The sequence below is a fragment of the Gopherus evgoodei genome, chromosome 8 (genome assembly GCF_007399415.2).
Source record: "Gopherus evgoodei ecotype Sinaloan lineage chromosome 8, rGopEvg1_v1.p, whole genome shotgun sequence".
Classification (NCBI taxonomy): domain Eukaryota; kingdom Metazoa; phylum Chordata; order Testudines; family Testudinidae; genus Gopherus; species Gopherus evgoodei.
The window spans coordinates 32,760,730-32,788,691 of record NC_044329.1 but is presented as its reverse complement, the minus strand read 5'-3'; the positions used below and the strand labels follow the sequence as shown (position 1 = coordinate 32,788,691).

The window sequence follows — 27,962 nt, the reverse complement described above, 5'->3', positions numbered from 1 at the left end:
TGTTGTCTGCATTTATCTAAGTGTCAGAATAGCTATTGTCACCAGACTGTGGCTAAATGGACATGGATAGGCCTTCTTTTTAGCCCAAGAAATAGCTTGCTTAGATATTTTCTTGACATTATTGCAATGAAAACAGCCAAAATAGTCACAAGAAATAAGACGCAGTTTTACTAATCCAAGGCATTATGAGTGATACAGGTAAAGGCATTGATTAGTATCTATGTTTGGAGAGAAGAATTTCAGAGTTAGCTGTATGCCCTTGCACCCATACATTGATGTAACCCTAAGTTAGACATAACCCATGTGCAGGTAAATGTTATGCTCACAGTGCCAGTTCAGCAATACCAACTGGCACATACACAGGTATGTGTGTTTGGAACAGAGGCCTGTTTTTTTAAAAATCTGGTCCAGGATTTTTAACCTGACAGTGTCCCTTCAAGACCTGAGCACCCCCGGGCTACAAAAAGACACCCTCCTGTACATCTTTTATTTTTATTATTAAACTCAAACTCTTTAAAACTGTTCAACAAAATGTTATACAAATTGCCATTGGATAATAGCATTTGTGAAGCGATGCATTGCTGCTCCAGTAAAATGGCTTCAGTTAGCACAATTTGCCCATAGTTCCTTAAGTCAATCATGGGACTTCCATGATGAAGAAAAAAGTTACACTGCTGCATGCGCATCAACAGAGTTATTAGGCTGACACAATGGTGGTTTGTTGTTCAGCACGTGTCACAATCCAGGGATACCAATATTCTGCTTAAAGCATTTGAACATTGCCATTTTCTCTTATGATATCAGTATCATCATGGGTCACATTATTCATGATTACTCACAACATTGCAATGCTTTCAAAGTAACAGGAAAACTAACATCAAAAGTAGCAGACACATTACATTTGTTGCATCATTATTGACATTCTTATTTTCAATAGATTTGTTGCCTAATATGCATGTTGATGTGCTTTAAAACTGCTGGCACGGTTATGTAGATTAACTAATGAATTAAGTCAGACAAATCATCTGGCCATTATTTAAACATTCACAATTTTGAGAAAATGTGTACAGCTGATAGCACTGATGGATATTTTAATTGCAACTTAGAAGCCAGCACAGTAACTGCCTTCCAAATACAGGTAGTAGGTTTCATGATGGGATGAGATCAGACTATCACAATATGTTTTATTCAATAAGCTGTAGTAGTAAGTATTTGCCATACATATTGCAAACCCCATTTATGAATCATGAGAGGGTTTGCAAATTTACAAACTAACATTCATAGAGAATTTAAAACCAAAAGACTTTTCCAAGCAGAATAAAATTCTCTCACAGTTACTGGCTCTTTTTCGCCCACGCATGCTTTGCACGCAGTTCATAAAGAGAAGGCTTACTGTGCATCGATGCATACCAGCCGATCGATGAGACATTGCCAGATAAATTGTGGGATGAGATACAAGATACAATGGACAATACATGATTTCTTAAAGAAAGTTACTCTGTCACCATTTGAATTTACAACTAGAACTGTTCAATAAGAGGGAATGGCTTCAGATACTTTCTACAGTATATGTGAAGATACAGCTGCCAGATGAGCTAATCCTGCTATTTTAGGTATCAGTAACAGTAATTGGAACTGAAGTATCACCCAGGGTGGAAACATTATCATGCTGTCATAGGGCCCAATCCTGCACCACTAAAATCAAATTTTACCATTGACTTCAGTGGGAGCAAAATTAGGGCCATAATGTTCTGTGGCCACCCTACACAAACAGAATCCATGGTTAATGGCAGTAGCAGAACCCAGGGCATTTGGCTCCCAAAAAGAGAAGCTAAAGCATCATTGCCATTAACTCAGGATCCAATTCAGCAACATGCAATCATGAATGATCCCAGTGGAAGTCAACGGGACCTCTCACACGCTTAGGTGCTTAAAGTTGTGTGTGTTGCTGAATTGAGGCCAAACTCAGCAGAAGGTACTTATAAACATTAGAACAGTCTGGACAATAGTACACCCTAGTACAGCAGTGACTCTGTACACGGATTAACAAATCAACACACTATAGTTTTGTCTCCAGCTAACAAGAAGATAACTTGCATCATTATTATAGCAGTTCTGAAAGTTTATACCAACAAAAACATCAAGGGTCAAACTCATCACTGATGTAATTCTTCTTAACTCAATGGCGTTACCCAAGAAATTAATTGTCTTTAGGTATTGTGGTGTGGCCTCAGGTACTGTGCTTACAGTAGTCTGAAAACAGTGGGTGGTTATCAAAGCTATTGGTCTAAGATTATGAGAAGACATTGCCTAAAATGCACCCCCCTCCCCCGTGAACTGGCTTGATTTAGTGTTTTTTCCCTGTCTATGGGCCCTTGTGACACCTCCTGCTCCTCCCACAAACACACACACTCCGGATGTACGTAACTGACAATTTTCATAAATAATCTTATTTTTGTATGTAGTCTTGTAGCCGCATTGGTCCCAGAATATTAGAGACACGATGGGTGAGGCTGAAATGAAGGAGAGCTCTGTGTAAACTTGTCTCTCTCACCAACAGAAGATGGTTCAATAAAAGACATTACTCACCTATCTTGTCTCTCTAGTAATCTTATTTGTGTACTGCAACTTTAAATTTCTAGGAGTCCACAGGCTGCATCTGCCATTTTGTGAGCAGAGTTGATACAGCATGTTACAGAAAATAGACACTGTCTGTCACTCTAAGTCACTTTTTCCTTTTTTATTTGGCTGTTTTCTCTTAAAATGAAATTACTAATTCAGACTGAGAATTTGTAGTTGCACTTTGTGTAAATAAATTGTCCTTGCATTAAATCTAAGCTTCTGTACCTAAACTAGGATTGCAAGAAAAATGAAGAGGCAATAAGATACAATTTCTGACTTATTCCACCTTTGATTTACTACGTACTTATCAAGATAATAGCTAGATGGAGGAGACATAGTACAACTGGACTGTGCTACCCTCACAGCATCTCACCCCCGTTGCAAGGCACAGCACACAGGTGGGAGTTGCCATGTCCTACATCTTTTGTAGGAACAAACTCATTGGTGGTGTTTGGTGTAAGGTAGTCAGAAAAGCTGAGCAAGCCTCCAGTCCTGCCTGCACTAAAACTTTCCTCACTTGACAAGCACTGCTGACTTCAATGGGGCTACTCACATAAATCAAGCCCAGCACTTGTGTAAGCGTATGCCAGGACATGTTACAGGGGTGTCCTCAACGGTGGTGCAAGCACAGCATCGCACAGGTATCAATCAGATCTATGTCTACATCAGCAATATGTCTGTGGATCAATAGGCTTTATAAAATATAGGGCTATAGAAACAATTGATACCATATATTTTGCATATTATAAAAAGTTTCTACTTACCTAATATTTAAAATATATTTTCAGTGCTGGCAGTATATTTGTAATATAGTCTCTCATATAATAAAAATATAGGTGTTTCCTATATAGGAGGCCTATGGCAATTCTGGACTATGTTAAGTTGTTCTCTTTTTCCTTCTTGGTTCCTTTGCCGTTAGCTGCCTGCCTGTCACAACTGCTTTCTGCTGTACAAGTGCAATCAGCCTTTCTGGTGCCCTCTGTGAACCTGTGTGGAGACAGTTACTTGATCTGGGCCTTATTCTGAACTGCTGAGTACTAAGATCTAATTTGCCTGTCTGCATTTGGCCAAACATATTCCCTTACTTTCACAGCCAAGAAGGGTCTCAGAAGAAAAATGTAAAAGTTCAAATAAATCCAAACATTGGGAAATACCTTGCTTTAAAACAATGTAAAACTACAAATGATGTATTTATTAAGGGTGTTTCAAACCATACAGAAAGGACCATGGTCCATTGAAGCTGTTCTGGTGGGAGATGCATACTGTATGCTAGAGGCCCACTTTGTAGCTAGGAACACTGGTGGGCATTTAATGGTAAAAGCATGCCCCCCACAGTTCCAGCCCATTAAAACCATCTTATCCTACAGGAACTCAATGTTACTCAATGGGATTCATTCTATAGTGTAGAAACTGTATATGGAAAAGTGTATTCTGCTCTTCTAATGTATATTGGCTTGATGCTCCTCTGGCTGGTGTATATTAGAAGCAACTCCATGACATTCAATGGAGTAACACCAGTGTATGTGAGAGAAAAATCAGGAATGCTGAGTAAAGTGGGATATATGGTTTTTAAAAGAACTGGACCATCCATTTAACATAGTAAATAAATCTGGTGTTAGTTTTCAAAATCTAAACATAGATGACTCGCTACATTAGGTTTCTGCCAAAGCAAAATAAAGAGGACATTTATACAACACATTGTTCTATGACGGAATGGACTGAGCTTCCACTCACAATAGATGGCTTAGCAAGCTATTGACATGGTGCTACCAGATGTAATCAAATTTGCTAGATTAAAAGCAGCAGAATTTGTGACTAGCAAACAGAAAGTTGTATATTATTCATTAAACTTCAAGCAGCAGGTCTTACTCATCAGGTTTTATTAAAATATTAGCATGCTTCCAAAATGAAATAACTTCCAGTTAGTGTCTCTTGGGGAGGCGAGATGGGAGTTTGTTGCATTCGGAAACGAAGCTCGGTTGGAGATGCCTTACACAATCCTTGTTCACGCAACATAGCTGAGTTGTAAAAAGCCTTCGTCCAGAAAGAAGGTTTTCATTACATACAAAGTCTCTGGTTCCTATGCTGCATTCCAGATGCTGTTACATCACATTCTCAAAGAGCTGTAAGGATCTCATAATATTGTCATCCTGGAAGCAATGACAAAAACATACGCTTATGAGTGGTACAGAAAAGCTGTATTCTTAAAGCTTTCTATGGCACTTTGCAGCACAGCCAGTACCAAATATTCATTGCTGCAAGATGTGGTGGCTACATTTTTGTAGCACCACTCATCCTAAGTGATCCTGAAATGCTTACAAGCTTAGGCCCTGATTCAGCACAGTACTTGGGCACATCAGGCAGCATACAGTGGGTGTCTGTAGGACTTATGCATATGCTTGAAGTTAAACACAGGTTTAAATTCTTTGCTGAATAATGAGAGCCTGAAGCATACGCTTCAGTTCTTTACTGAAGTGGGGCCTGTTCTTAGCATCATGTGGGCAGACTTTGCAGCCTACATGGAGCCCCATTGACTTTGAACACTTACACGTGTGCTTAACTTTACACACCTGAACTGTCCAATTGAAGTCATAGGCCTTAAACTGATGTGCAAACTGTACCCAGGGATTACTTGATTCACCACTAAAATGCAGCCACTTCCTGACTGAAATACATGAAATCTCAAGCGCCATTGATTTCCACCTCCTGAATCCAAATGACAAAATTAGGGTTATACATGGGGCAAACCTGATTTAAAACATTTCTCATCAGGCAAATTTACTATGGAAATTGACGTTTGATGTACCCAAAGCTGAGTCAATTTATAGAGCTTTTTATTTCCACCCACCTGTCTCTTTAAATCTGTGACTTTGGTCTGATCTATGATGCACTGTGAACTAGCTGAGTTGCAGTGCAAGATATCAGTGATCTTAGCCTTGGTTGGCAGCCATTTAAGAAGGCTATTATCAATGACCAGGGAAAGGTCTGTGAGGAGGTAGTAGAGCAGACTCAGTCACTTCCCTCTTTCCTCTCTTCTGCAACAGAGGAATTTTTGCTTCTCAAACAGACTCCTTTCTCTGCCACCTCATCACCAAGTCCTTTCCTTGAATGGCAGGGGAAGGGGGCAGGCTGAACAGAAGCTGACACTTTGTTCTCCGTGGACCAAGGAATAGCCCCTGCACTCTAAGTCAAATACTATCATACTATCAGATTATCAATGTTTAGACAAGGGAAGCGGGTTTTACTAGTCAATGGTAATGTGACATATATTTAGTCTTCAATTGAATTGCCATGATAAAGCAGAAGAGTCTAGTTTTCTCTCTGCTGCCTTTAGAAGGCATGTTCTTCATTTGTTCTTCTTTCAGATTAGGCCAGATTTACAAAAGAGAGGCTGTATATTTTGAAAAAAGAAAACCATATTTTGCTGTTAAATTAAAAATAGTTATAACACTATGCAATTTGAATGACTGATGTTATCACTGTGTAACGCCTAGACACACCAAGATCGGGGTCTCAATGTGAGAGGTGCTGTACAGACACAAAGTAGAAGACAGTCCCTGCCTCAAAGAGCCTAAAATCTAAACAGGCAACATCCACACAGGATGGGTGGAAGGAAATATCTTCCTCATTTTACAGATGGGGAACAGACACACTCCAATTAAATGACTTGTCCACAGTCACAAAGGAAATCTGTGGCTGAGGTGGGAACTGAGTGCAGATCTCCCAAATCCTAGTTCAGCGATTTGCCCACAAAAACATCTTTCCTCTTTGAATGATATGATGCCTGAGACTGGGCAATTGCTGCAATGGGCACAGTCACAAACACTCATGGAATCATTCATGCCTATACAGATATTGCAATATAAAACCTAGAGAAATCACCCACTGTTAATGAACACGGGACAGACTCAATAAAAATTCCACATGGTCTCTGTAGCATGACTCTTTGCATCCGCAGAATAGAATTCCTATTGAATCTGGTCCAAGCAGTTCCAGTAGTCCAGGTATGGCCAACCTGTGGCTCCAGAGCGGCTCTTCAGAAGTTAATATACAGGTCCTTGCATAGGTGCTGACTCTGGGGCTGGACCTACAGATGCTAACTTTCCAATGTGCTCGGGGGTGCTCACTGCTCAACCCCCTGCTCTGCCCCCAGACCCTGCCCCCACTCCACCCCTTCCCCCAAGGCCCCTGCCCCTTCCCCCAAGCCTGCCATGCCCTCACTCCTCCCCCTCCCCCACAGAGCCTCTGCACATGCAAAACAGCTGATTGCAGCAGGCAGGAGGTGCTGGGGGCTGGAGGGTGGGAGCTAATGGAGGGCTGCTGACATATTACTGTGTTTTTTTGGCAATGTTCATTGGTAAATTCTGGCTCCTTCTCAGGCTCAGGTTGGCCACCCCTGCTTTAGTCCCATGTAAAGGCTAACTTTGTTTCTCCCATCTGATTTCTCACCAGCAAACATCCATGTATGCATCTTCACTGGACTCAGCACAGCCAGAGAGAGCAGTCACTCAGTGTTACCCAACCAGAGGATGATGGCTTATCACTTTTCCATTTACAGCATTTCAAAATCAAGTGTGCAAGGGGTGACAGTCTTCAAACCCAATATCTAAAGGTCCAGCAGATGCCAAACATTCTTGTTCCAATTTTTATCCATCATTTACATCTGTGCAGTCTGGTTTGGTAGCGATTTGCCCTCACTTTGCACAGGTATAAATGGCTACACAAGGTACAATTCAGTGGAGAATCAGGGCCCCTGTTTTTAGGGCAACCGCTGCTCTAATTCCCCAAAACAGAGCCTATCATAGGAACATAAACATTGCCAGACTGGATCAGGCCTAAGGTCCACCTAGTTCAGGATCTAGTCCATCCAGTCTCCAACAGTGGATAGACCCATATGATTCATAGGAAGGCGTAAGAACCCCACAAGCAGGCATATAATCTGGGATAATCTCTCCCTCCACATACGTGACCTCTAATAGTTAGAGATGGGTTTAAAGCTTGAAGAACAATGCTTCATAGCCCTGCCAAAATTTCTATTAACACTGATTTTAACTCTGAATATTCTTGATAGCCATATAAATATCTAATCCCCTTTTGAATCTTATTAAATTCCTTGTGTTAATGACTTCCTGTGGCATTGAGTTCCACAGTTCAATTACAAGTCATGTGAAAATGTATTTCCTTTTATTGGTTTTGAATTTCCCACCTTTTAATTTATTTTAATGTTCCTTGCTCATATCTGATGAGTCAGGGACAACAGAAGCTCCCAATGTATCTTCTCTAGACTAGTCATCATTTTATACACCTTTATTGGGCCCTCTCTTATTTGTCTCCTTTTTAAGGTAAGCAACTCCAATCCTTTCAATCTCTCGCATGGAGAGTTTTTCCAGGCTTATGACCATTCTTGATGCTCTTTTCTGAACCTTCTGCAATTCTGAAGTGTCCTTTTTGAGATGGGTGACCCGTACAGCGCACAGGATTCCAGGGGACGCTGCACATTGGTTTATATAAAAGGCATCCATTTTGGTATTATTCTCTAGCCCATTCATTATGCATCCTAACATCATTTTGGGATTTTGACCACAGCTGACACTGAACACAGGATTTAACTGAACTTTCTTCACTGAGCCCAGGTCCCTTTCCTGAGTTGTTACACCTTATAATAAATTAACTACAAGAGTAGTTTATTTTTTCCCCTTCCAATGTGCCTTATTTTACATTTGTCAGCATTAAATTTCATCTACCATCATGCTGTCCACTGACTAGCCTGTTTAGGTCTCTAAAATTCTTCATAGTCTTCTCTGGTCCTGATTAACCCAAATAAATTTGTATCATCTGCAAATTTTGCTACCTCAGTACTCAAGCCCCACCCCCCCCCAGTTAATTAATAAATACTAAGCTACATGGGCCCTAGTACGAATCTTGAGGCACCCTGCTGTTAACTGTTTTGTTATGATAAAAACTGACCATTTAATTCTAATCCTTGCTTTCTGACTCCTACTCAGTTTTTAATCCAAGAAAATATTTCACTTCTTACACCTTTTCAAAGGCTTTTTGAAGTCTAAATAAATTATGTTATCTGGTTGTCCTTTCTGCATCCATGTTAATGACACATTCAAAGAATTCTAAGAAATTACTGAAACATGATTTTCCTGTGCTGAATCCACGCTGGTTAGACCATATCCAATCATGAACTATCAAATGTGTTGTTACTCTATTTGCAATGTTTGATTCAGCCAGTATGCCCAATACAGATGTATAATTTACAAGTCTATAATTCCCCAGATCATCCCATGAACCTTTTTTTAAATATGCAAAAACATTTGCTACCTCCCAATACTCAGAAACAGTAGCTATTATTAATGAGCGATTATATTTTTTTGTTAGCAGCTCAGGTGCTTCATACTTCAACTCCTTCAGAACTCGTGGGTGTCTACCATCTGGGCCTGGCAGCTTACCATATTTTAAATCAATTAACAATTTGCTCCAGCACAAATTCAGCTGTCACCTCTATCTCTGAATGTACCTCATCTTTGTTACCAGGAAAGACCAGGTCCAGTGCAGGACTCTCAACGTCATTCTGGGTGTTGAAAACTGATGCAGAGAAATCATTTAGGTTCCCATTAATGTTTTTTCTCAGCAATGTCCCTAATTGCTCTCTTTAACTCTTTGCAATCCAGGGGACCCTTAGATTTTTACCACAGGCTTCCTGCTTCTGATGTACTCAAAGAATCTCTTGTTGTCATCGCATGCTCACAGGTTCATTTAGATTTCCCCCCACAGTCACCAGAGGAACTGTTTGAGGTCTAATACAATCCAGTTTTTTGCCACCCCATTTTTGGATTGTCTCTGCTGGATCCATTTCCCATCAGCTGCAGATCAATTTTATGGAAGCCTCCAACAATCCCAAACACTGACTGGATGAAACAAAGAGCTATCTCAAACCCAGTCTTCCACAGGTAGCAGATTAGACGCCAACATAATCCCACTCTTTCCCTACCACACACATTTATACTTCTGCACCAGCCCAAAATGAGCATAGGAGTAAACTCCAGCTACTGATGTGACTCAATGTAGTAGGGGATGATGCAGTGCAGTACATGGCATGGGACGCATTCTGACAGCAAGGTATTCAAGCACTGAACAGAAACCACAGTTCAGATTCAGAGCATTTAAAAAATATCTCAGAGGAAAGTGAAACAGTTTAAATGTCTTATATCATGATTATACACATTCAGCCTCAAGGCAAACCTAGTAACCACAAGACAACACAACATAACTAGTAAAAAAAATTAATATTCCACTGGTACCAAAAATGGGGAACAAAACAACAGATAAAAAAAATTAAGGAAGGGACCTATAATAACCTTAGTCCCAGATTTGGACCTTAGCGTCCAAAATATGGGGGTTAGCATGAAAAACCTCCAAGCTTAGTTACCAGCTTGGACCTGGTACCTGCTGCCACCACCCAAAAATTTAGAGTGTTTTGGGGCACTCTGGTCCCCCTGAAAAACCTTCCCTGGGACCCCAAGACCCAAATCCCTTGAGTCTCACAACAAAGGGAAATAATCCTTTTTCCCTTCCCCCCTCCAGGTGCTCCTGAAGAGATCCACAGACACAAGCTCTGTGAAACTACACAGAGGGACTCCCCCTCTCTGTTTCCAATCCTGGAAACAAATAGTACTTTCCTATTCCCCCAGAGGGAATGCAAAATCAGGCTAGCAAATCCAACACACAGATCTCCCCGATTTCTTCCTCCCACCAGTTCCCTGGTGAGTACAGACTCAATTTCCCTGAAGTAAAGAAAAACTCCAACAGGTCTTAAAAGAAAGCTTTATATAAAAAGAAAGAAAAATACATACAAATGTTCTCTCTGTATTAAGATGATACAACACAGGGTCAATTGCTTAAAAGAATATTGAATAAACAGCCTTATTCAAAAAGAATACAAATCAAAGCACTCCAGCACTTATATTCATGCAAATACCAAAGAAAAGAAACCATATAACTTACTATCTGATCTCTTTGTCCTTACACTTAGAAACAGAAGATTAGAAAACAGAACTACTTCTCCAAAGCTCAGAGAAAGCAGGCAGCCAGAAAACAAAGAGGCCAGACACACAATTCCCTCCACCCAAAGTTGAAAAAATCCGGTCTCCTGATTGGTTCTCTGGTCAGGTGTTTCAGGTGAAAGAGACATTAACCCTTAGCTATCTGTTTATGACAGGACCAAAACCGAAGATGTCAAGAATAAAGCAACCAAACTGACAAGACATTGCATTAGTCATCTAATAATGAGGGATGAGTTGCACACTCCTGAGCAGAGCTGGATGAAATTTTTCATGGGAAACTTTTTTCACCAAAAAAAATGCAGATTTGGGTGACCGAAACTGCTCAACTGCTTTGGTTGAAAACTCCCTTTCCCCTCCTTACCCTGCCCTCCACAAAAAATACCTGAAAAAAACGGAAACGTTTTGATTAGAGAACAAGAATTAGTTTCTAGGGAAAGCTTGATGGTTGGTAAATGATAATTAGTGCTGTTCTAAACTCTATAAAAGGCAAAAGCTTTTTTTGCACTGCTTAAGTACTGGAAACATCCCTGACCAAACAGTCAGACAGTTAATTGGAGTCCAAGAAAACAGACGCTGGGCTAATTACATGTTCATACTGATGCTGGTCTTTGTGTAGGCGCTAAAAATAACAGTAAATAATTACCACAGCCAGTTTAATTTATGGAATTTGCCAAAGATGTTCATTTTGGAAAAATCATCATTTTGATTACAGCACTTGTTTTTAACATTTGACCTTAAACATCAATGAGTTTTATGAGTCAGTGTTGTAACTGAAAGGTTCCTAGGCAGATTTTATGATTTTGGACAGCTCAGACATTGTGGTAGTCCCTGTTAATGTTATCCAGAAAAAAAAAACATTTGCGTATTTTTCTGTATTTGAGAGGCTGACAGTGTCTCTCTACGTAAGTTAAAGGCTCTGGGAGCTTCCCTAAGAATTGTGTACAGTAACAGCGAATCAGGAATTAACTTGGGAAAATAAAAGCACTGGCCATCAGCACTGGAAATGAACAGACTGTATTCAGTGACCAGTTTGCACCAAATCCATGTAGGTAGCAAGCACTCTTATCTTTAGGGAGATTCACAGATCAGAACCCAGAGCTGAATTTTGCAGCTGGCTTGAACATCTAATAGAATGAAACCTGGGATCCTGAGCACCCAGAGACTTGGAGTGGATTGAAATCCAGAGCCGATATGAACATTGTAGCATGAGACCATCTTCTCTGCTTTCATGGCAGCAATAAGAATGTCCTTACCTCCTGACATGATTCAATAAACTCATCTAGAGTTACAACACCATCTTTGTTTTTATCCATTTTCTGCAAAACAAAACAAAGAAATATGTTTAGTTCTCATAACTCTCATATATTTTTGCATATGTAGCATGTCGTTTTGTAACTTGAATAAAACTACAGTATCTTCCAAACTTAGACAGAGGCTACCACTGAAATTCGGAATGATTGAGTGTCATTGCTCAGGTTTTGCTGGTAGCTAAGTGTCAAGAGAAATGCATTAGAAATCAACTAAGTACCTGGAAGAAAACTTCTACGTGCAGTCTTGGAGCATCTTGCTTGAGAACAGGATATGTGTACTTGCCCATCATATCATAAATTGCCTTTACTATATCCATCATTTCCTGGAGTAGTGACATGCAAACATACAACAGGTAAATTAATACAAACAAGCCATACATTATTTTCTTTTACTGAATAAGGCCCAGTTCTTCGCTCTCTTCCTAATGTTAAGGAAGGCCTTGTCATAAACAGATAGCTAAGGGTTAATGTTCTTTTACCTGTAAAAGGTTAACACAGGGAACCAAACACCTGACCAGAGGACCAATCAGGAAACAAGACATTTTCCAATCTGGGTGGAGGGAAGTTTTGGGTGTAAGTTCTTTGTTCTTTGTCTTGGTTCGGTGACCCTCTTGGCTCTGAGAGTGATTTTTCTATCTCCAGGCTTTCTAAGCTTCTGTTTCCAAGTTGTAAGTACAAGGATAGTAAGACAATAGCTTTATATTGTTTTCTTTGTATTTACATGTGTGTAGTTGCTGGAATGTGTTAAATTGTATTCTTTTTGGATAAGGCTGTTTGTTTATTTTTTTCCTTTAAGCAACTGACCCTGTATATTGTCACCTTAATACAGAGACTTTTTTAATGTCTTTTTCTTTCTTTTTTATATAAAGCTTTCTTTTTAAGACCTGTTGGAGTTTTTCTTTAGTGGGGACTCCAGGGAATTGAGTCTGTGCTCACCAGGGGATTGGTGGGAGGAAGAAGTCAGGGGGAAAAATCTCTTTGTGTTAGATTTACTAAGCCTGACTTTGCACATTCTTTGGGTGAGGGGAGAGAGAGATTTGATCTCTCGGTACTTGTGTTTCAAGGACTTGAAGCAGGGAATCTCCTAGGGTCGTCCAGGGAGGGGAGGAAGTAACAAGGAAACAAGGGGAGGGAGTTATTTCCCTTTGTTGTAAGACTGAAGGCATCTGAGTCTGGGGGTCCCCCAGGGAAGGTTTTGGGGAGACCACAGTGAGCTAGGCACTGTATAATTCCTGGCTGGTGGCAGCGCTATCAGATCTAAGATGGTAATTAAGCTTAGGGGAATTCATGCTAGTACCCATATTTTGGACACTATGGTCCAGATTTGGGAATTATACTTGACATGGTGGCAGAGGTGGGATAGACAAGAATCCAGAAGCCAGTAGGAATATTATTTTCTTTTTCTCTGCTAGGGCTTTTATGCAGAGAGAAAGGGTGGTTTTAAACAGAGCCAGAGAGAATTTTTTTTCTGCTCTCTCTTGCAGTTTTTGGCTTGCATATTAAGCAAAGAACCATTAAGGATTGACAAAGGGTGTTAGACAATAGCACTCCGATTAAAAGTCAAGTACCCAGCACAATACGCATGCAAATAAAGTGGTTTTTCTGGTTTACTTTACATTTAAAAGATTAGCTAGAGGAAAAAAAAAAGGCACTGTTGCTAGGCAGACCCCAGGAGGCAACAGAGAACCTGCATTTCAGGCAGTAAACACCAGAGGGCGCCTCAGCACAAGAAAGCGGGAACCATGAGTTCCAAGGAAAGCCTGAGACACAAGCGAGCACGGCAACAAGCCATGGACAAAAAAAAAATAAACAGCCTTATCCAAAAAGAATACAATTTAACACATTCCAGCAACTACACACATGTAAATACAAAAAAAAAAACAATATAAAGCTATTGTCTTACTATCCTTGTACTTACAACTTGGAAACAGAAGCTTAGAAAGCCTGGAGATAGAAAAATCACTCTCAGAGCCAAGAAGGTCACCGAACCAAGACAAAGAACAAAGAACTTACACCCAAAACTTCCCTCCACCCAGATTTGAAAAAGTCTTGTTTCCTGATTGGTCCTCTGATCAGGTGTTTGGTTCCTTGTGTTAATCCTTTACAGGTAAAAGAACATTAACCCTTAGCTATCTGTTTATGACAGGCCTAGACCTAGGTCTCATTCTCGGCATTTGTACCATAGTTCCAGATACCACAAGCCTCTATTGGTATACACACAGATGTCATCATACACATGCTAGTCTACAAATGGGTCTCTCTTGCTCTGCTATCACTTGTCAATCATGCTGCAAAAGCTCCTGTGAGGCCACTATAATTTCCCCAATTTCATCCAGTGATTGGGAAGATTCAATTCTGGCATTATCCACAGAGACTGATCAGAATTGGCCCCACAATAGAACTTGTGGTCTCCTGACTTATTAATCATGTCTATTACAGTGGTGACTAAGGACCAACCAAGAATGGTGCTCCATTGTGCTAGGAACTGTACAGACACAAAATAGTAGTCAGCCCTGTCCCAAAAATCTTACAGTCTTACTCCATCTTTCTCAGTTGTCTCAATGCACTTATTATTGCTAAGCATTTGTGTTAAACCACAGATGAACACAGTGTGTTAGTGTTAGAGAATATAGACGAAGACATAATTCCTATCGCGAAGAGCTAAAACTGATCACAGATCAGCCAAAACACTTGACGACAGCACACTAAAAGGAGGGTGGGCAGAGACTGTCAGTGAGGACACTACAAAGAGTAAGAAATTAGTTACTGGAAGACTTTCAGAACCTAGTGTCAAATATGGGCCTTCCTGAAATCTTTTGGATGCTCGGATTTGGTCTTACTTGCATATACGCTTTTATACAACATTTAGACACATTAATGTGAACATATTTCAAAGTAGGGCTTCCAGTAGGCAAAAGGAGCAGAGACTACATGTTCAGCAATCTTATACACTCTTGGACAGCAGATCTGGTATCTGACAGTGGCAATTTTGTCAGGATACCTGTGTTAAACCACAGTTTTTCAGTGGCATGATCATTAACTTGCATTTAGCTGCCAGAGCCATACATAAGGAAGGGAAGATTAACATGCCATCAGGAGGACACTGGGCAGGTGCACAGGCCTTCTCTTAGGACTGGTACCAAATGAATTAACTAATTGCTCATCTGTTCTGCAGGTTGAAGCTGGGGTTAATGAGGGGGCCAAGTGGCTGAACGCGCAACGGGAAGCTCAGAGTTAAATTAGAGCATTTTATATAAACAGTACTTTGGCAGTCAGAGAGGGGACAGCTTTAAATGAGGCAATTTGCTGCAACTGGCAGCTGAAGAACTGGCGATGGTAGAATCTGAGCTAGGCCCTTGTTTTTTTGCTTTTCTGTTTGAATTCTTGTATCTGTGACGATGTATCTCATAATGCTTTATGGGAATATGACATAACTGGAATATGTTTTATGCTACATGTGCCATGTAACATATCTCTGTAAACATTATGGTCTACTGAATCTATCATCCTATTTGTACACATATATCATTTTTGTACTTGAAATTATGAATGTTGGCTGTATACTTGCTTGATTTCTAAGTAAGCATTGTAAGGCATTTGGTCAGCTTCTTTAGAAAGGAATCTGCAAAGTTAAGTGCCCAGTCAAGAAGCACTTAAGGAACAATGGATCCTGGAATGCTCCAATCCACATAAGAAGTCTACTTGAGGACATTCAAGGTAACATGTGAACAATGATTGCTACCTGTAGTTCTGAGTCATGCATGGACATGTGGCTTGCCCATGTGACTGCAAAACTCCATCTTGGAGCTGGACTTTGCACAGGAGAGAGGAGAAGGTCTCCACTTACAAAAGAAAGTCTATTTAAACCTGTGGGATACCCCTCCAATTTATCTCCAGCTGGTTAAAGAGAGAGCCTCTCCACCCCCAAAGATACCTGAATGAAACTGAAACAAAGGACAATACCTACAGAGGGTGTGAGTGATTGCTGGACCCAGACTAGCAGGAGACTAGTCTGTAAAAGGAATCTTACTGGAACTATTGAGGTGTTATTTGTATTGCATTTCTTAGACATAGACTTGCAAGTTCTAGTTTATTTTACTTGGTAATTCACTTTATTCTGTCTGTTACTATTTTGAATCACTTAAATCCTACTTTCTGTATTTAATAAAATCACTTTTTACTTGTTAATTAACCCAGAGTATGTATTAATACTGGAGGCGACGGGGGGGGGGACGGGACGGACAGCTGTGAATATCTCTCTATCAGTGTTATAGAGGGTGAACAATTTGTGAGTTTAACCTGTATGGGTGTTTTACAGGATAAAACGGATTTATTTGGGTTTAGACCCCACTGGGAGTTGGGCATCTGAGTGTTAAAGATAAGAATAATTCTGTTAGTTGCTTTTAGTTTAGCCTATAGCTGTTAGGGGATGTTGTTCAGACCTGGATCTGGGTTTACAGCAGGCTAGTGAGTCTGGCTCAAACCAGGCAGGGCACTGAAGTCCTAAGCTGACAGGGCAGGGAAGGCAGGGGCAGAAGTAGTCTTGGCATATCAGTTGGCAGCTCCCAAGAGGGTTTCTGTGATCTAACCCATCATAGTATCTTTCTGTTACAGCCCACATTCCCAAAGCCTGAGAATAAAGTATTTGGATGAAGCTCTTTTGGGCTGGAGAAAGGATTTTTCTTTGTTTCTGTACCACTATCAAATGTGACAAATTTTCTGTAATAAAGACTTGATTAAAGGGAAAGTACAGGTTACTATGAAGAAAATGATCAAGATTAAGCTCAGGATAATCTTCTTTATCTATAACATGGATGTGCAAAGGCAAAAGTAGTCAAAAAATGAGGAGAGTGTTGGGTTGCTACTCGACTACAAAACCTTCCAAACCAAACTAACACTTGGAAAGAAGAAAAGGGCTGGAAGGAGGACTTTTGTTTTGAAGTAGATGCAACCACTTCCAACTAGTTTGGTCTCAATCATTCTACTCTGTGTTTGATCATTCTACTCTGAAAATGAGATTGTGCAAACAGCGTGTAGACGCATGCCATGCCATCCCATTTGTTTTGGTCTTCGTATCTATAAATCCAACCATGCTGCAGTAAAGCCATTATGTTATTTGCTTGCTTAACTTTCATTGACAAAGATGTGTAGATATAATTTAAACTGTCTTATTTTGGTGATGGGGAAACAAAGAATAATTTGACAAGGGCCCTCACCTTGGTGTGAACAGACATGAATAACTAGTTCATTTTCTAGCTTTTGTCATTAGTATTAGGAAGAAATTAGAAAACACAGAAATTATCATTGGCACTTTAATAACTGGATAATTCTGCTATGGAGCTGTCAGCTGATGTTCCTTGTACCCACCAAAGTATTGCTTTTTCTCCCTGTGTTTTAATCACATGGCCCTGTTTACTGAATAACTTAATAAAAGGAGAGATCAAACTTTCAACAAGATCTTTTCCATATGTAAATGTAACACAGGTAGGGTTGACAACAAGGGAGAGGTTGGAGAAAAGGGGGCTTATAGTATTTTTTTTTAAATCTCAGATTCTCAAGATCCTGGCTAAATGGCATTAGTCCTTAAAGTAGTTAAATGCTCAAGTCCTCATTGAGAGTCAATGGGGGTTGGGTGCCTATTGGCTCCTTTGAAAATCCCAGACTAAATATACTGTAATGTTAATCTATGCACTCAGTCTGCCTGCACCACACTGGACAAGTTTTCCAACACAGTTGTTACTGGCACTGTTTCCTTGGCCAACGGAGGACGGGGATTGTGGGGGTTTGTTCTCACTTGGGCTCCCAAGAACTGCGCTACTCTTAACTACACTACTGACTAACTCCATCCCATTACATGACACTTGTATCATGCTAGAACTATTTGAAAACATGCTGGTGTCACTGGCGGGTTCTTTGATTACTCCCAACGACTATCTCACATCACTAACCTCTTCCCTCCGATACAGTCTACGAGCCAGGTTTGTATCTCCCCTTTGCAGTTCCCTAGTGCCAAAGATTTGAAATCCAAGGATGTCAAAGTGTTCTGTTAGATAGTAAGAGCTAGAATTTGCCACTCTTACATTGAGTAGTACTATATTCTGTGGGCTGTCCTATTGAAATCAGTTTGGTGCAGTAATGTGCAACTCAGTCTGGGTTAATGTGGCATAATCTGGTTTTATTTGATTAAGCCCCACAAAACTCTGGAGAAGTAAGCATTGCCATGCCTCTGTGAGTGACAGCAGATGTCTAGGCCCTGTATGTCACCTTTCAATAGGAGGAGGAATTGGTAACATGGACTCTGGGTTTATTTTTAGTGTATCTTATTTTATTTATACACTATAGACATCACAGGTGCTCCCACAAACAGCATGCAGGCGAATACCTCTTTCAGGGACATCAGCCAAACCTCAATGCCTGACTTCCAGAAATTGACTAGTTAAGGAGATTAAGGCAAGAGCAAACACCCCTGCTGCTTCCCACAGCTCCCCCAGAGATACTTTACCAGAAGAAAGAAACCTCAAGACCAAGATTAAAATCTTACTTGCACAAAGAAAAATGTGAAAGACGTTGTGTAACATCGCCAGCTGCGACAACAGTCTCAGCCTCAATATTTAAATAAGGAAATTGAAGAAGAGAAAAATTACCAACCTGCTTTCTGGTTTTGTACCTGCAAGAGGTTGTATAAATTAATGTGACCTGGATATGACTAATCATTTGATTGTGCCTACACATTCAGGTCAATAAACATCTAAATGACATTATTTCTGTCTATATTTTCTAGGTATAAAAAAAATCCATTCAGACCCTTTTAAAAACTGCAATCTACCTTGATTTGCCTAAAGTTATTCAGGAAGCTTCAAGAAGAGCCAAGAATGAAACCCTGGTCTATTGACTCCCACTTGTATGCTTTAGCCATTAAACCACCTTTCTTCAATTCTACATGTATATGACTGCCATTATAAACAGTATACATGCATCAGATGGAAGAATTCAGCATCACTGTTCAATGCACATTCTCCAGAGAATATTTTGTTGCAGATCTAGTAAATAATTCGGAGGTCAAGCTTGTGGGGAGAGAAGACACTGTGCTTTTTATAAAATGGGCAAACACTCGGCTTTGTCTGAGTATATCAAGGCATGTTCAGGGACTTACAGGCATTAGCATAGTCACTCTCCTGCCAGTAATTTAATACCTATCCCAAGAGTTACCTTTGTGAATCAATAGATACCTTTATGAATGCAGAATTTGCTCCTTGCTAAGTAATTTTTTTTAAGACACATCACAACACAGGAAAAATATAGGCTCCACAATTACGCAATACACAGTGACAGTGCACTTTTCCTTGAATACTAATAAAAGGAAATGCTCAAACCCAATGCTGACTGGCATTTAATTAGCTGCATGAAACATGAATTACCCTGTGCAACATGAGCCAGTCAGTCCTTTTAGAAATTAAACAGATGTCAATGCCATAAAATGCCTTACCTCCTTGTTTATATATCCATCTTTATTTATGTCATAAAGATTAAATGTCCATCTTAGCTTTTCATGAACTGTTCCTCTCAACAAAGTTGATAGTGCCATCACAAAACCCTGGTTCAGTGAAGAAGAAATAAGTTATTTTAAGTCTTTAAAAAAAGTAACATCTTAAAACATCTTTACTTTCCTGTTCGGAGAATATTGTCACCATAAAACTCTTTGGCCCCTCCTTCCACCAAATGTATAAAGGTTCTGTTCTCCCTCCTTCCGACCCTATAGTAGCCGCTGGGCCACATAAAGAGGTTGATCAGATTGCTACAGCCTTGACTAACAGAAAACTTCTTTTTAGTTCAGGCACCACATGCTCATGCTTTAAGATCAATGCCTGCTGGCAATGACCCCCCACACCCCCCAAAAAAGGGCTTGGCATTACAGCAACAGCCCATAAGAAACTTCACTGCTAGGGCTCAGGGAGGAATTAGGATTTGTTGAGCTTTAGGAAAAGCTCAATAATGGGGACAAACTAATAAATATTAAAGATAGTTAATGATACACCTTCCCTATCTATGCATTAGTTTGGTCTGAGTCTAGTTTGCTAGAAACATCTAATTCATAATGGACATGCTTAGAGGATAACTCAGATATTAGTATAATTTTTGCCATATGAATAACTTGATAGCTCATGTTATATAGTCCACCTCACATCTGTACAGGTGTTGTCACAGAGAACCACTCTACTCATGTGGTACCTTTTCCACCACACACACAACAAATGGAACAAAAACATTTCTGCCCCTTCTAGAACATAGTAATATTCTTAGTCATATGGTAGAAGAGTATGGCTTTATTCTGGGACACACAATGAACCTTGTTCCAAACTCCTTAGTCCTTCCTGCTTAGATCTATTACTTCATGCCTATGTACCACAAATCCTTGTACACATAAAAAGGTGAATTAGATTTTTGTAGCTGGAGCACCAGACCAACTTTTGGTTAATGAATGGATGTTTTCTCCTTCGGCAGCCAGAGGCCTGAAGATGGCTGCTCAATTAGTTATACAAATAAGCTTATTTTTAAAAAAGGAATTCAAAAGACAATACATCTAATTCAAAAGACAATACATCTGCATGCTCATCAGTAACCTCAACCACTATAGAAGACATAAGCATCACAGGCCCTTCTGTTCTATCCATGTCACTGACACCTCTACCAGTCTGCATCCTGCTCCCCCACTCTCGTCCCTCTCCCACGGATTCTGCTGTCAAATCTCTCCACTTCTCTCTTTTCTCTACCTTTGACAACTAACTTTTCCTGTGATGCTGATAACATTAAACATGAGGTCCTTAGATAAAGAGAAAATGCAATGCCACCTGCAGAAAATATCTGGTTGATTTTTGTCTAAAGAGTCCAACAATTTATCCTGAAAATACTAATAGTTCAGAGTGAAGAGCGGATGTAGAAATCACTAAGTTTGTCTGAGAAAGATGACCAAACTATGATGCAAGTTAATTACCTCAAACTTCACTGATCCAGTCTGTGCAGTGTCAAACGCATTGAAAAGATAATGGGCATACATACTAGCATCTGAAAAACACAAAGACATAGATTACCTTGAAGCTTATTATGCACACACTTTCACTAATGACTATTAGCAACATTCATGGCCTCATTTTCCTCCAGTAACCAATGTGGCTTCTTTGGAAATTGTTTCTGAAAACTGGTATAAAGAAGTGAAGAATTACAACTCAGGGATCATTAAGAGTACTTGGAAAAGACCCATGAAATAAACAAGAATTTATCAACATGGCAATGACCTGGATTTTAAGGCTCGGAAAATAACGAGGGAAAGGAAACTTAAGCCCATGGGGCAATTCAAGTATGGCAACAAATTATTCAGCCCATATGTTCCCTTCACATCCATCTTTTTTCTACATATAAAATGCACTGAATTCTAGAGTTGCAATACTCTATAAGGCTGTATACTGGTAGCAAGTTTTGGTGCTAGCCTTCACTGGGATGTGGCTAGAAAGGAATTATGAAAACAAGAATATTCAACTAATTCACAGATTGCTGGGCAGTCCATATAATCAACTGACCCACAGCTCCTTTTTAAAAGCCTCACTGTCTAATCCAGTTGTTCACTAAAGCAGCAAGTCTCATCTCTAATGGAAGCCCATTCTGCCATACAACAGAACAGACGATTAGTTAGAAAGGAGAAATAATAGGGCCATCTGAACTCTGGATTTGTCCTGTTAACTGAGTGTTTTGACACATCACTTGAGTTCCGTTTAAAACAATAAGATAAAGGCTGAAAAGCTGAACATATTTTATGATACTTCGATGAGAAGTCCCAGAGGACTTCTACAGAGCCTGCACTGAACATTAAACATTGTTAAAGATGGTTTTAAAAGTCTTTACATCTAAAGCAAGAACAGATTCTAAGGCCAGATGAAGGGCAGCTTTTAATAGCAGAAACCATAACAATATGAAGAAAGATGAAACACATGCATATTGTGTTTTATTTTGCTTGGTAACTTACTTTGTTCTGTCTGCTATTACTTGGAACCACTTAAATCCTACTTTATTTTCTTAATAAAATCACTTTCATTTATTATCGAACCCAGAGTAAGTGATTAATACCTGAAGGAGCAAATAGCTGTGCATATCTCTCTATCAGTGTTATAGAGGGCAAGCAATTTATAAGTTTACCCTGTATAAGCTTTATGCAGAGTAAAACAAATTTATTTGGGATTTGGATCCCATTAGGAGCTGGGTGTCTGGGTGCTGAGTGGTTTTCAGTTAAGGTCTGCAGCTTTGGGGACGTGGTTCAGACCCTGGGTCTGTGTTGCAGCAGGTTTCATGTCTGGCTCAACAAGACAGGTTCTGGAGTCCCAAGCTGACAGGGAAAACAGGCTCAGAGGTAGTCTAAGCATGGCAGGTGACAGTCCCAAGGGGGGGTCTCTGTGACCAAACCCATCACAGAGACCCCACTGTGATAGGTGCTGTAAAGACAATTGTAAGAGAAGTCTGTGCCCCAAAGGGTTGATATTCTATACAGACTGGAGAGATTGTGTGTGGAACAGGAAAGAGGCACAGAAAATGGAAATACCTTGTTCGAGGTGATGCAGCGGCTGGGAGGCAGAGCCGGGATGAAACCCGGGTTTCCTGACTCTCAGTCAAATGCCCTAAGCACTGTACCAATGTTCATCTTAAAAAAAGGGGGGTGACCCCAATAATGATCTTTAGTGCAGACTTACTTGTATTTCTGTGCAATAGGTATTCTAAGGGGTCTATATTTATTTTCTTACTCATTTGTATTTTTATATTTAAAAACCCTCAGTAAAACTCAAAAAATCAATTCAAAGTTACAGTATGACATAGTTTTGCTGCTAGCTGGCAGACATGAATTTTAAGACATGCTTCAATAAGTCTGACAGTCACAAAGCACTCTACTCACCTCCATGTGGGAAAAACTGTGCATAGATCTGTTTGAATGTCTCTTCATTAACAACCCCACTAGGACATTCCTGTTGGAAAACCAAGAAAAACCTTGTCAAGATTCATTTGCAAAGCACTACATACTCAAAGACAGCATTTACACAATTACATTCCTGTTCCTGCAGCATACTGTATGCATGATTTGTGCATCTGAAGAAATTAAAAAACTTAAGACTAGAACTCTCTAGCTCCCATAAGCTTGGCTCACAATTTAAAAGAAAACCAACAAAATCCTCCACAGTTCAATCCCCATTTTGTAGGACAACCTGGGAAGTTGATTCATGCCTTTTTCCATGTACGACCTTCACATAATGATAACGAACAAGATTAATACCAAGTAATATTTCATCTTCGATGTCCTACAGAAACATTAACTCATTAACCTTCAATGGAACCCTAGTGGTAAGTGAGTGATGTTAGCCTCGTATGGGGTTAATAGTAAGTATTACTAAGTCATTATAAATAGTAACGCCCCCTGTGGGTCCAGGGACAGAATAGGCCCACGGCTCCTCCTGCATGTCATAAGAGGCTGCCCGGAGAGGGATGCATTCCGCCAGGTTAGAAATTTGCCCAAGACACACCATATGATGAGCAAGTCAACTCTGTCCATGCCGGATTGGTCACAGCCCAGGTTAATAATGACAGCACCATCCATCTCCTATCAGGGCAGATGCACCAAGTATACTACTGGTGTAACCCCAACAAAGAGGATCCCTGGAAGAGATAACATCACCATAGTCACATGGAATGTAAGGACACCGAGACAAACAGGGCACCTCCTAGGAATCTCTGAGGTCAGATGGAAGAACTTTGGAGAAGTAATAATGGAAGAAGGCCATGCACTCTATTACAGTGGAGAAGACAAACATGTCCATGGTGTAGGATTTCTTGTGCATAAAGATATCAAGAATTCAGTATTAGGATCCTTCCCAATGTCCAGCAGGCTTATTTCCATCCATCTAAAATCAGGGCCATTTAATATGACAGTGGTACAAGTCTATGCCCCTACAACAGACTATGATGATGAGCAAACTGAAGATTTTTACAATCAGCTCCAAGACATCATCAGTAAAGTACACAAGAAAGATATTCTGATTGTACAAGGAGATTAGAATGCTAAAGTGGATACTGAGGCACATGCAGATTGGCGAGATTATTGTGGCCTTTCTGTAATGCAGTAACCAATGAGAGGGGATTGAGATTTTTGGAGTTTGCCAGCTATAACAGTCTGGTTCTTGCAAACACATTAGGAGCACAAAAAGCATCCAGACGATCAACATGGCACACACCTAATGGTCTACATCACAGCCAAATTGACTACATCATGGTGCAAAACCAATTTCTTTCTGGGATTAACTGAGCTAAAACAAGGAACTTCCCTGGTGCTGATATTGGAAGTGAGCACAACCTTATGACGCTAAATTTTTGGCTGCGGATAAGGAAAATCCTCAGGCCAAAGTTCACCAGAACCAAGTTTGACTTAGAAAGACTCAGAGACCAAAACATTGCAGAGTCATTCCACACAATGATCAGTGGAAAATTTGCCCTGCTGCTTGCTCTAGAGAAAGACGTAAAAACAATGACCAACAATTTCAATGCTGTAATGAATGAGGCAGCACTGGACATTGTTGGGAAACATCGTAAGAAGACAAAACCATGGGTCACAAATGAAATACTACAAATGTGTGACATTAGAAGAGAACTTAAGAGAGACAAGAACAGCACTAAGGGAGCTGACAAATACAGTGCGATTGGCAGAAAGATCAAGAAAGGAATGAAGGTGGCCAAGGAGATATAGATTGAAAAACAATGCTCTAATATTGAAGAGTGTATCAATCATAAAAATAGCAAATGAGCCTTCCAGGCTGTAAAAGATCTGATGAAGGAAAGATGGATCAAAGCTCACACAGTTCAAGATAAACAAGGGAACAGTCTTACAGAAGAAAGGAACATCATCCAAAGGTGGACAAACTACTGCTCTGATCTATACAACCATCAGACAAATGGAGACCCTACTGTCTTAGACAGCTCAGATTCAACAGAGGAGGATGACTTTCCAATACTGTGTGAAGAAGAGGACATATCTGTGAAATCACTCAATAACGGAAAGGCTACAGGTATTGACAACATCCCAGCTGAACTGATGAAATTCAGAGGAGAAATACTAATAGATGTACTTACCAAGATCTGCAACAAGATCTGGCAGACCAGTGAGTGGCCATCTATGTGGACACAGTCACTAATCATCATTCTGCCAATTGTGTCAAAATTACCAGACCATAAGCTTAATTAGCCATCCCATTAAAGTGACGTTGAAAGTCATAGGGAAAAGATTGAAGCCATAAGCAGAGAATATCATCACTGAAGAACAGGCTGGCTTCCGTGCTGGAAGAAATACCACTGAACAGATTTTCAACCTTTGTGTTCTATGTGAGAAGTATTTACAATACCATCAGGACATCTACCACGTCTTTGCTGACTTCAAGAAGGTGTTTGACAGAGTATGCCATGAAGCTCTCTGGGCAACCATGAAGAAGTACAATGTTGGTCATAAGCTTATTCTTACCATTAAACAACTGTATTCCAAGGCCAGCAGTGCAGTTCTTGTCAATGGCACAACAGGAGAGTTTCTCACCACTGTTTGAGTCTGGCAAGATTGCCTTCTTTCACCCACACTGTTCAACATTTACTACTTTGAGTGCATGATGACTGATGCCCTAGAAGATCACATATGCACAGTCAGCATTGGGGGGCGAACAATCTCAAATCTTCAGTTCGCTGATGACACTGATGGTCTGGCAGGCAGCGAAGATGAATTTGCCAACTTTGTGAAATGACTGGATGAAACTTCTGCAAAATATGGCACGGAAATCAGTGCAGAGAAAACCAAGCTGATGACAAACAAACATGATGGGATCAGCTCACTTATCACTGTCAGTGGACAAGAGCTGGAGACAGGGAAACAGTTCAAGTATTTGGGGGCAATCATCACTGATGAAGGATCCAAGGCAGAAATTTGGGCAAGAACAGCACAAACAACAGCAGCAGTGGCAAAGCTGTTTGGTAGAACAAGAACATCTCCCTGGAATCCAAACTTAAACTGTTGTATGCATTTTTCTGTATGTGTGCAAGACATGGACCCTTATGGCAGAACTTGAATGGAAAACAGAGGTAGTAGAGATGAGATACTTCCGTAAAATCCTGGGCATCTCATACTTTGACCACGTGACTAATGAAGAGGTCTGCAATATCAACACCCAATGCGCTGGGTCATATGAAGACCTCCTGATGACCGTAAAGAAGCACAAGCTGAAGTGGTACAGCCATGTAACAAGATGCTGTGGCTTATCCAAGATCATCCTCCAAGGGACAGTACAGGAGAAGAAAAGAAGAGGTAGACAGATGAAGAGATGGACTGATGACATTAAAGAGTGGACAGGAATGGACTTTGTGGCGACTCAAGCATGGACACACAATCATAATGGGTGGAGACAATTGGTTGATTGCTCATCAATGATGATGCCCCAATGACCATCATTGGTGGTGATAAATAGAAACCACTATTAGACCTAGAAAGGTTAAGTAACATTCACCCAAGGCTACTTCATTGAGAATCTTTCCGTTGACTTCTGTGAGAACTGGGTCACACCCACAGAAAGATATTGCCAGAGCTAGGATGAAAACACAACTGGTTCTAACTTCTAGTCTGCATTAAGGCCGCAACCCCTCTAACTTCTGCAGTTAGGGTTGCTGTTTTCCAATATGGGTCCCAGTGCTCTGCGGACTGATAAACTACAAATTGATGGTGTTTCCTAGGTTTTACAACAACTGAATTGTAGACAGAATTATTTGTCCTACTTACCCAATAAACCACAGTTAAATTGTATGAAATCAAGAAAAAAAAGATACAAATCACTTGCCTGATCTATGTCCTAGTAAGATTTTGTTTACATTCCAGTATCACACACTGGTTTGGATTTGGGTAATGCAAACTTTCAAAATGAACCCTGAAAATATGTAGGTTTTTCTTAGTTCAGGGATTGAATGCACACTCCGACTTGCTATAGATTTGCAAACCTGCACTGAGCTTTGAGGTAATGTATAGGCTACAGGGATTTTTTGGGTGCCCTGTTAAAGAAAACAAGAGAAAAGTTTCTAGTTTTTTGGGTTGTGAAGGCACTTTTCACTCCTACTTCAGTCTCCTTTAAGTCAATGCACTGCTATTCTGCCTCCTCTGCAGAAAAATCTTCCCCTTTCATCTTAATGGATTGTGATCTTCAAAGTCTACTTCCGGCCATTATAGTCAAACCTTTTTAAAGAAGTTTGTTTAAAAAAAGGTCACCCAGCTTGTGGCACAATAAAATGTTCTGGAATTCAATTATAATACTTTTTATGTTAACATCCAATACAGTTAGCAATTCTTTGCATTTTGAAGTGAAATGTATTGCATTTTTAGCCAGTCAAATTACTGCCTAAGTACTTCAGTGAGATTCATTGGCATTTTGCACCATGATTTAGTAATCCAAAATTCCCAGACATTTCAAATGTTTCCTGATTCATGTTCCTTCCCACAATTCTGGCAGCTTAACAATTTTTGAAATGGTTCATCTGAAAATATTGGATATCAATAATGCAAATATCTGTGGCATTAACCCATTTTCAGGAGGCAGAGGGTAACATTTTAGATATGGAAAAGCCAAAATAAACAATTGCTCATGTCTCAGTGCAGATCCGTCTTTGGACATGCACACACAAATCTCAGAAGACCAAATTCTATGCTGACCTACATGTGACATACAATCCAATGGAAATCAGCAGAGATTTTGACTTCCATGAGCACCTCACACATATATCTGAAGATGGGAATTGACTCAAATCATGTATAAGATATTGATGTAGAGGCAAGATTAGAAAGGCAAAGGCACAAAATGAGCTCAAACTAGCTATGGGAATAAAGGGAAACAAGAAAACTTTTTATCAA

General features: G+C 40.1%; 1 protein-coding gene across 5 annotated transcripts in view; it reads right to left on the bottom strand.

Moving 5' to 3' along the window:
* Nucleotides 1-203: 203 nt before the first annotated feature.
* Nucleotides 204-27,962, bottom strand: part of KCNIP1 (potassium voltage-gated channel interacting protein 1) — an 833,815-nt gene continuing 806,056 nt past the window's right edge. For all 5 annotated transcript variants that reach the window (XM_030572376.1, XM_030572373.1, XM_030572374.1 and 2 more), the window contains 6 exons: nucleotides 22,941-23,010; nucleotides 20,997-21,067; nucleotides 19,491-19,598; nucleotides 12,223-12,327; nucleotides 11,948-12,010; nucleotides 204-4,772 (listed from right to left, as the gene is read on the bottom strand). In XM_030572376.1, the coding sequence (XP_030428236.1) occupies nucleotides 4,725-4,772; nucleotides 11,948-12,010; nucleotides 12,223-12,327; nucleotides 19,491-19,598; nucleotides 20,997-21,067; nucleotides 22,941-23,010 (465 nt within the window). In that variant the 3' untranslated portion in view covers nucleotides 204-4,724. The remainder of the gene's footprint in view (nucleotides 4,773-11,947; nucleotides 12,011-12,222; nucleotides 12,328-19,490; nucleotides 19,599-20,996; nucleotides 21,068-22,940; nucleotides 23,011-27,962) is intronic.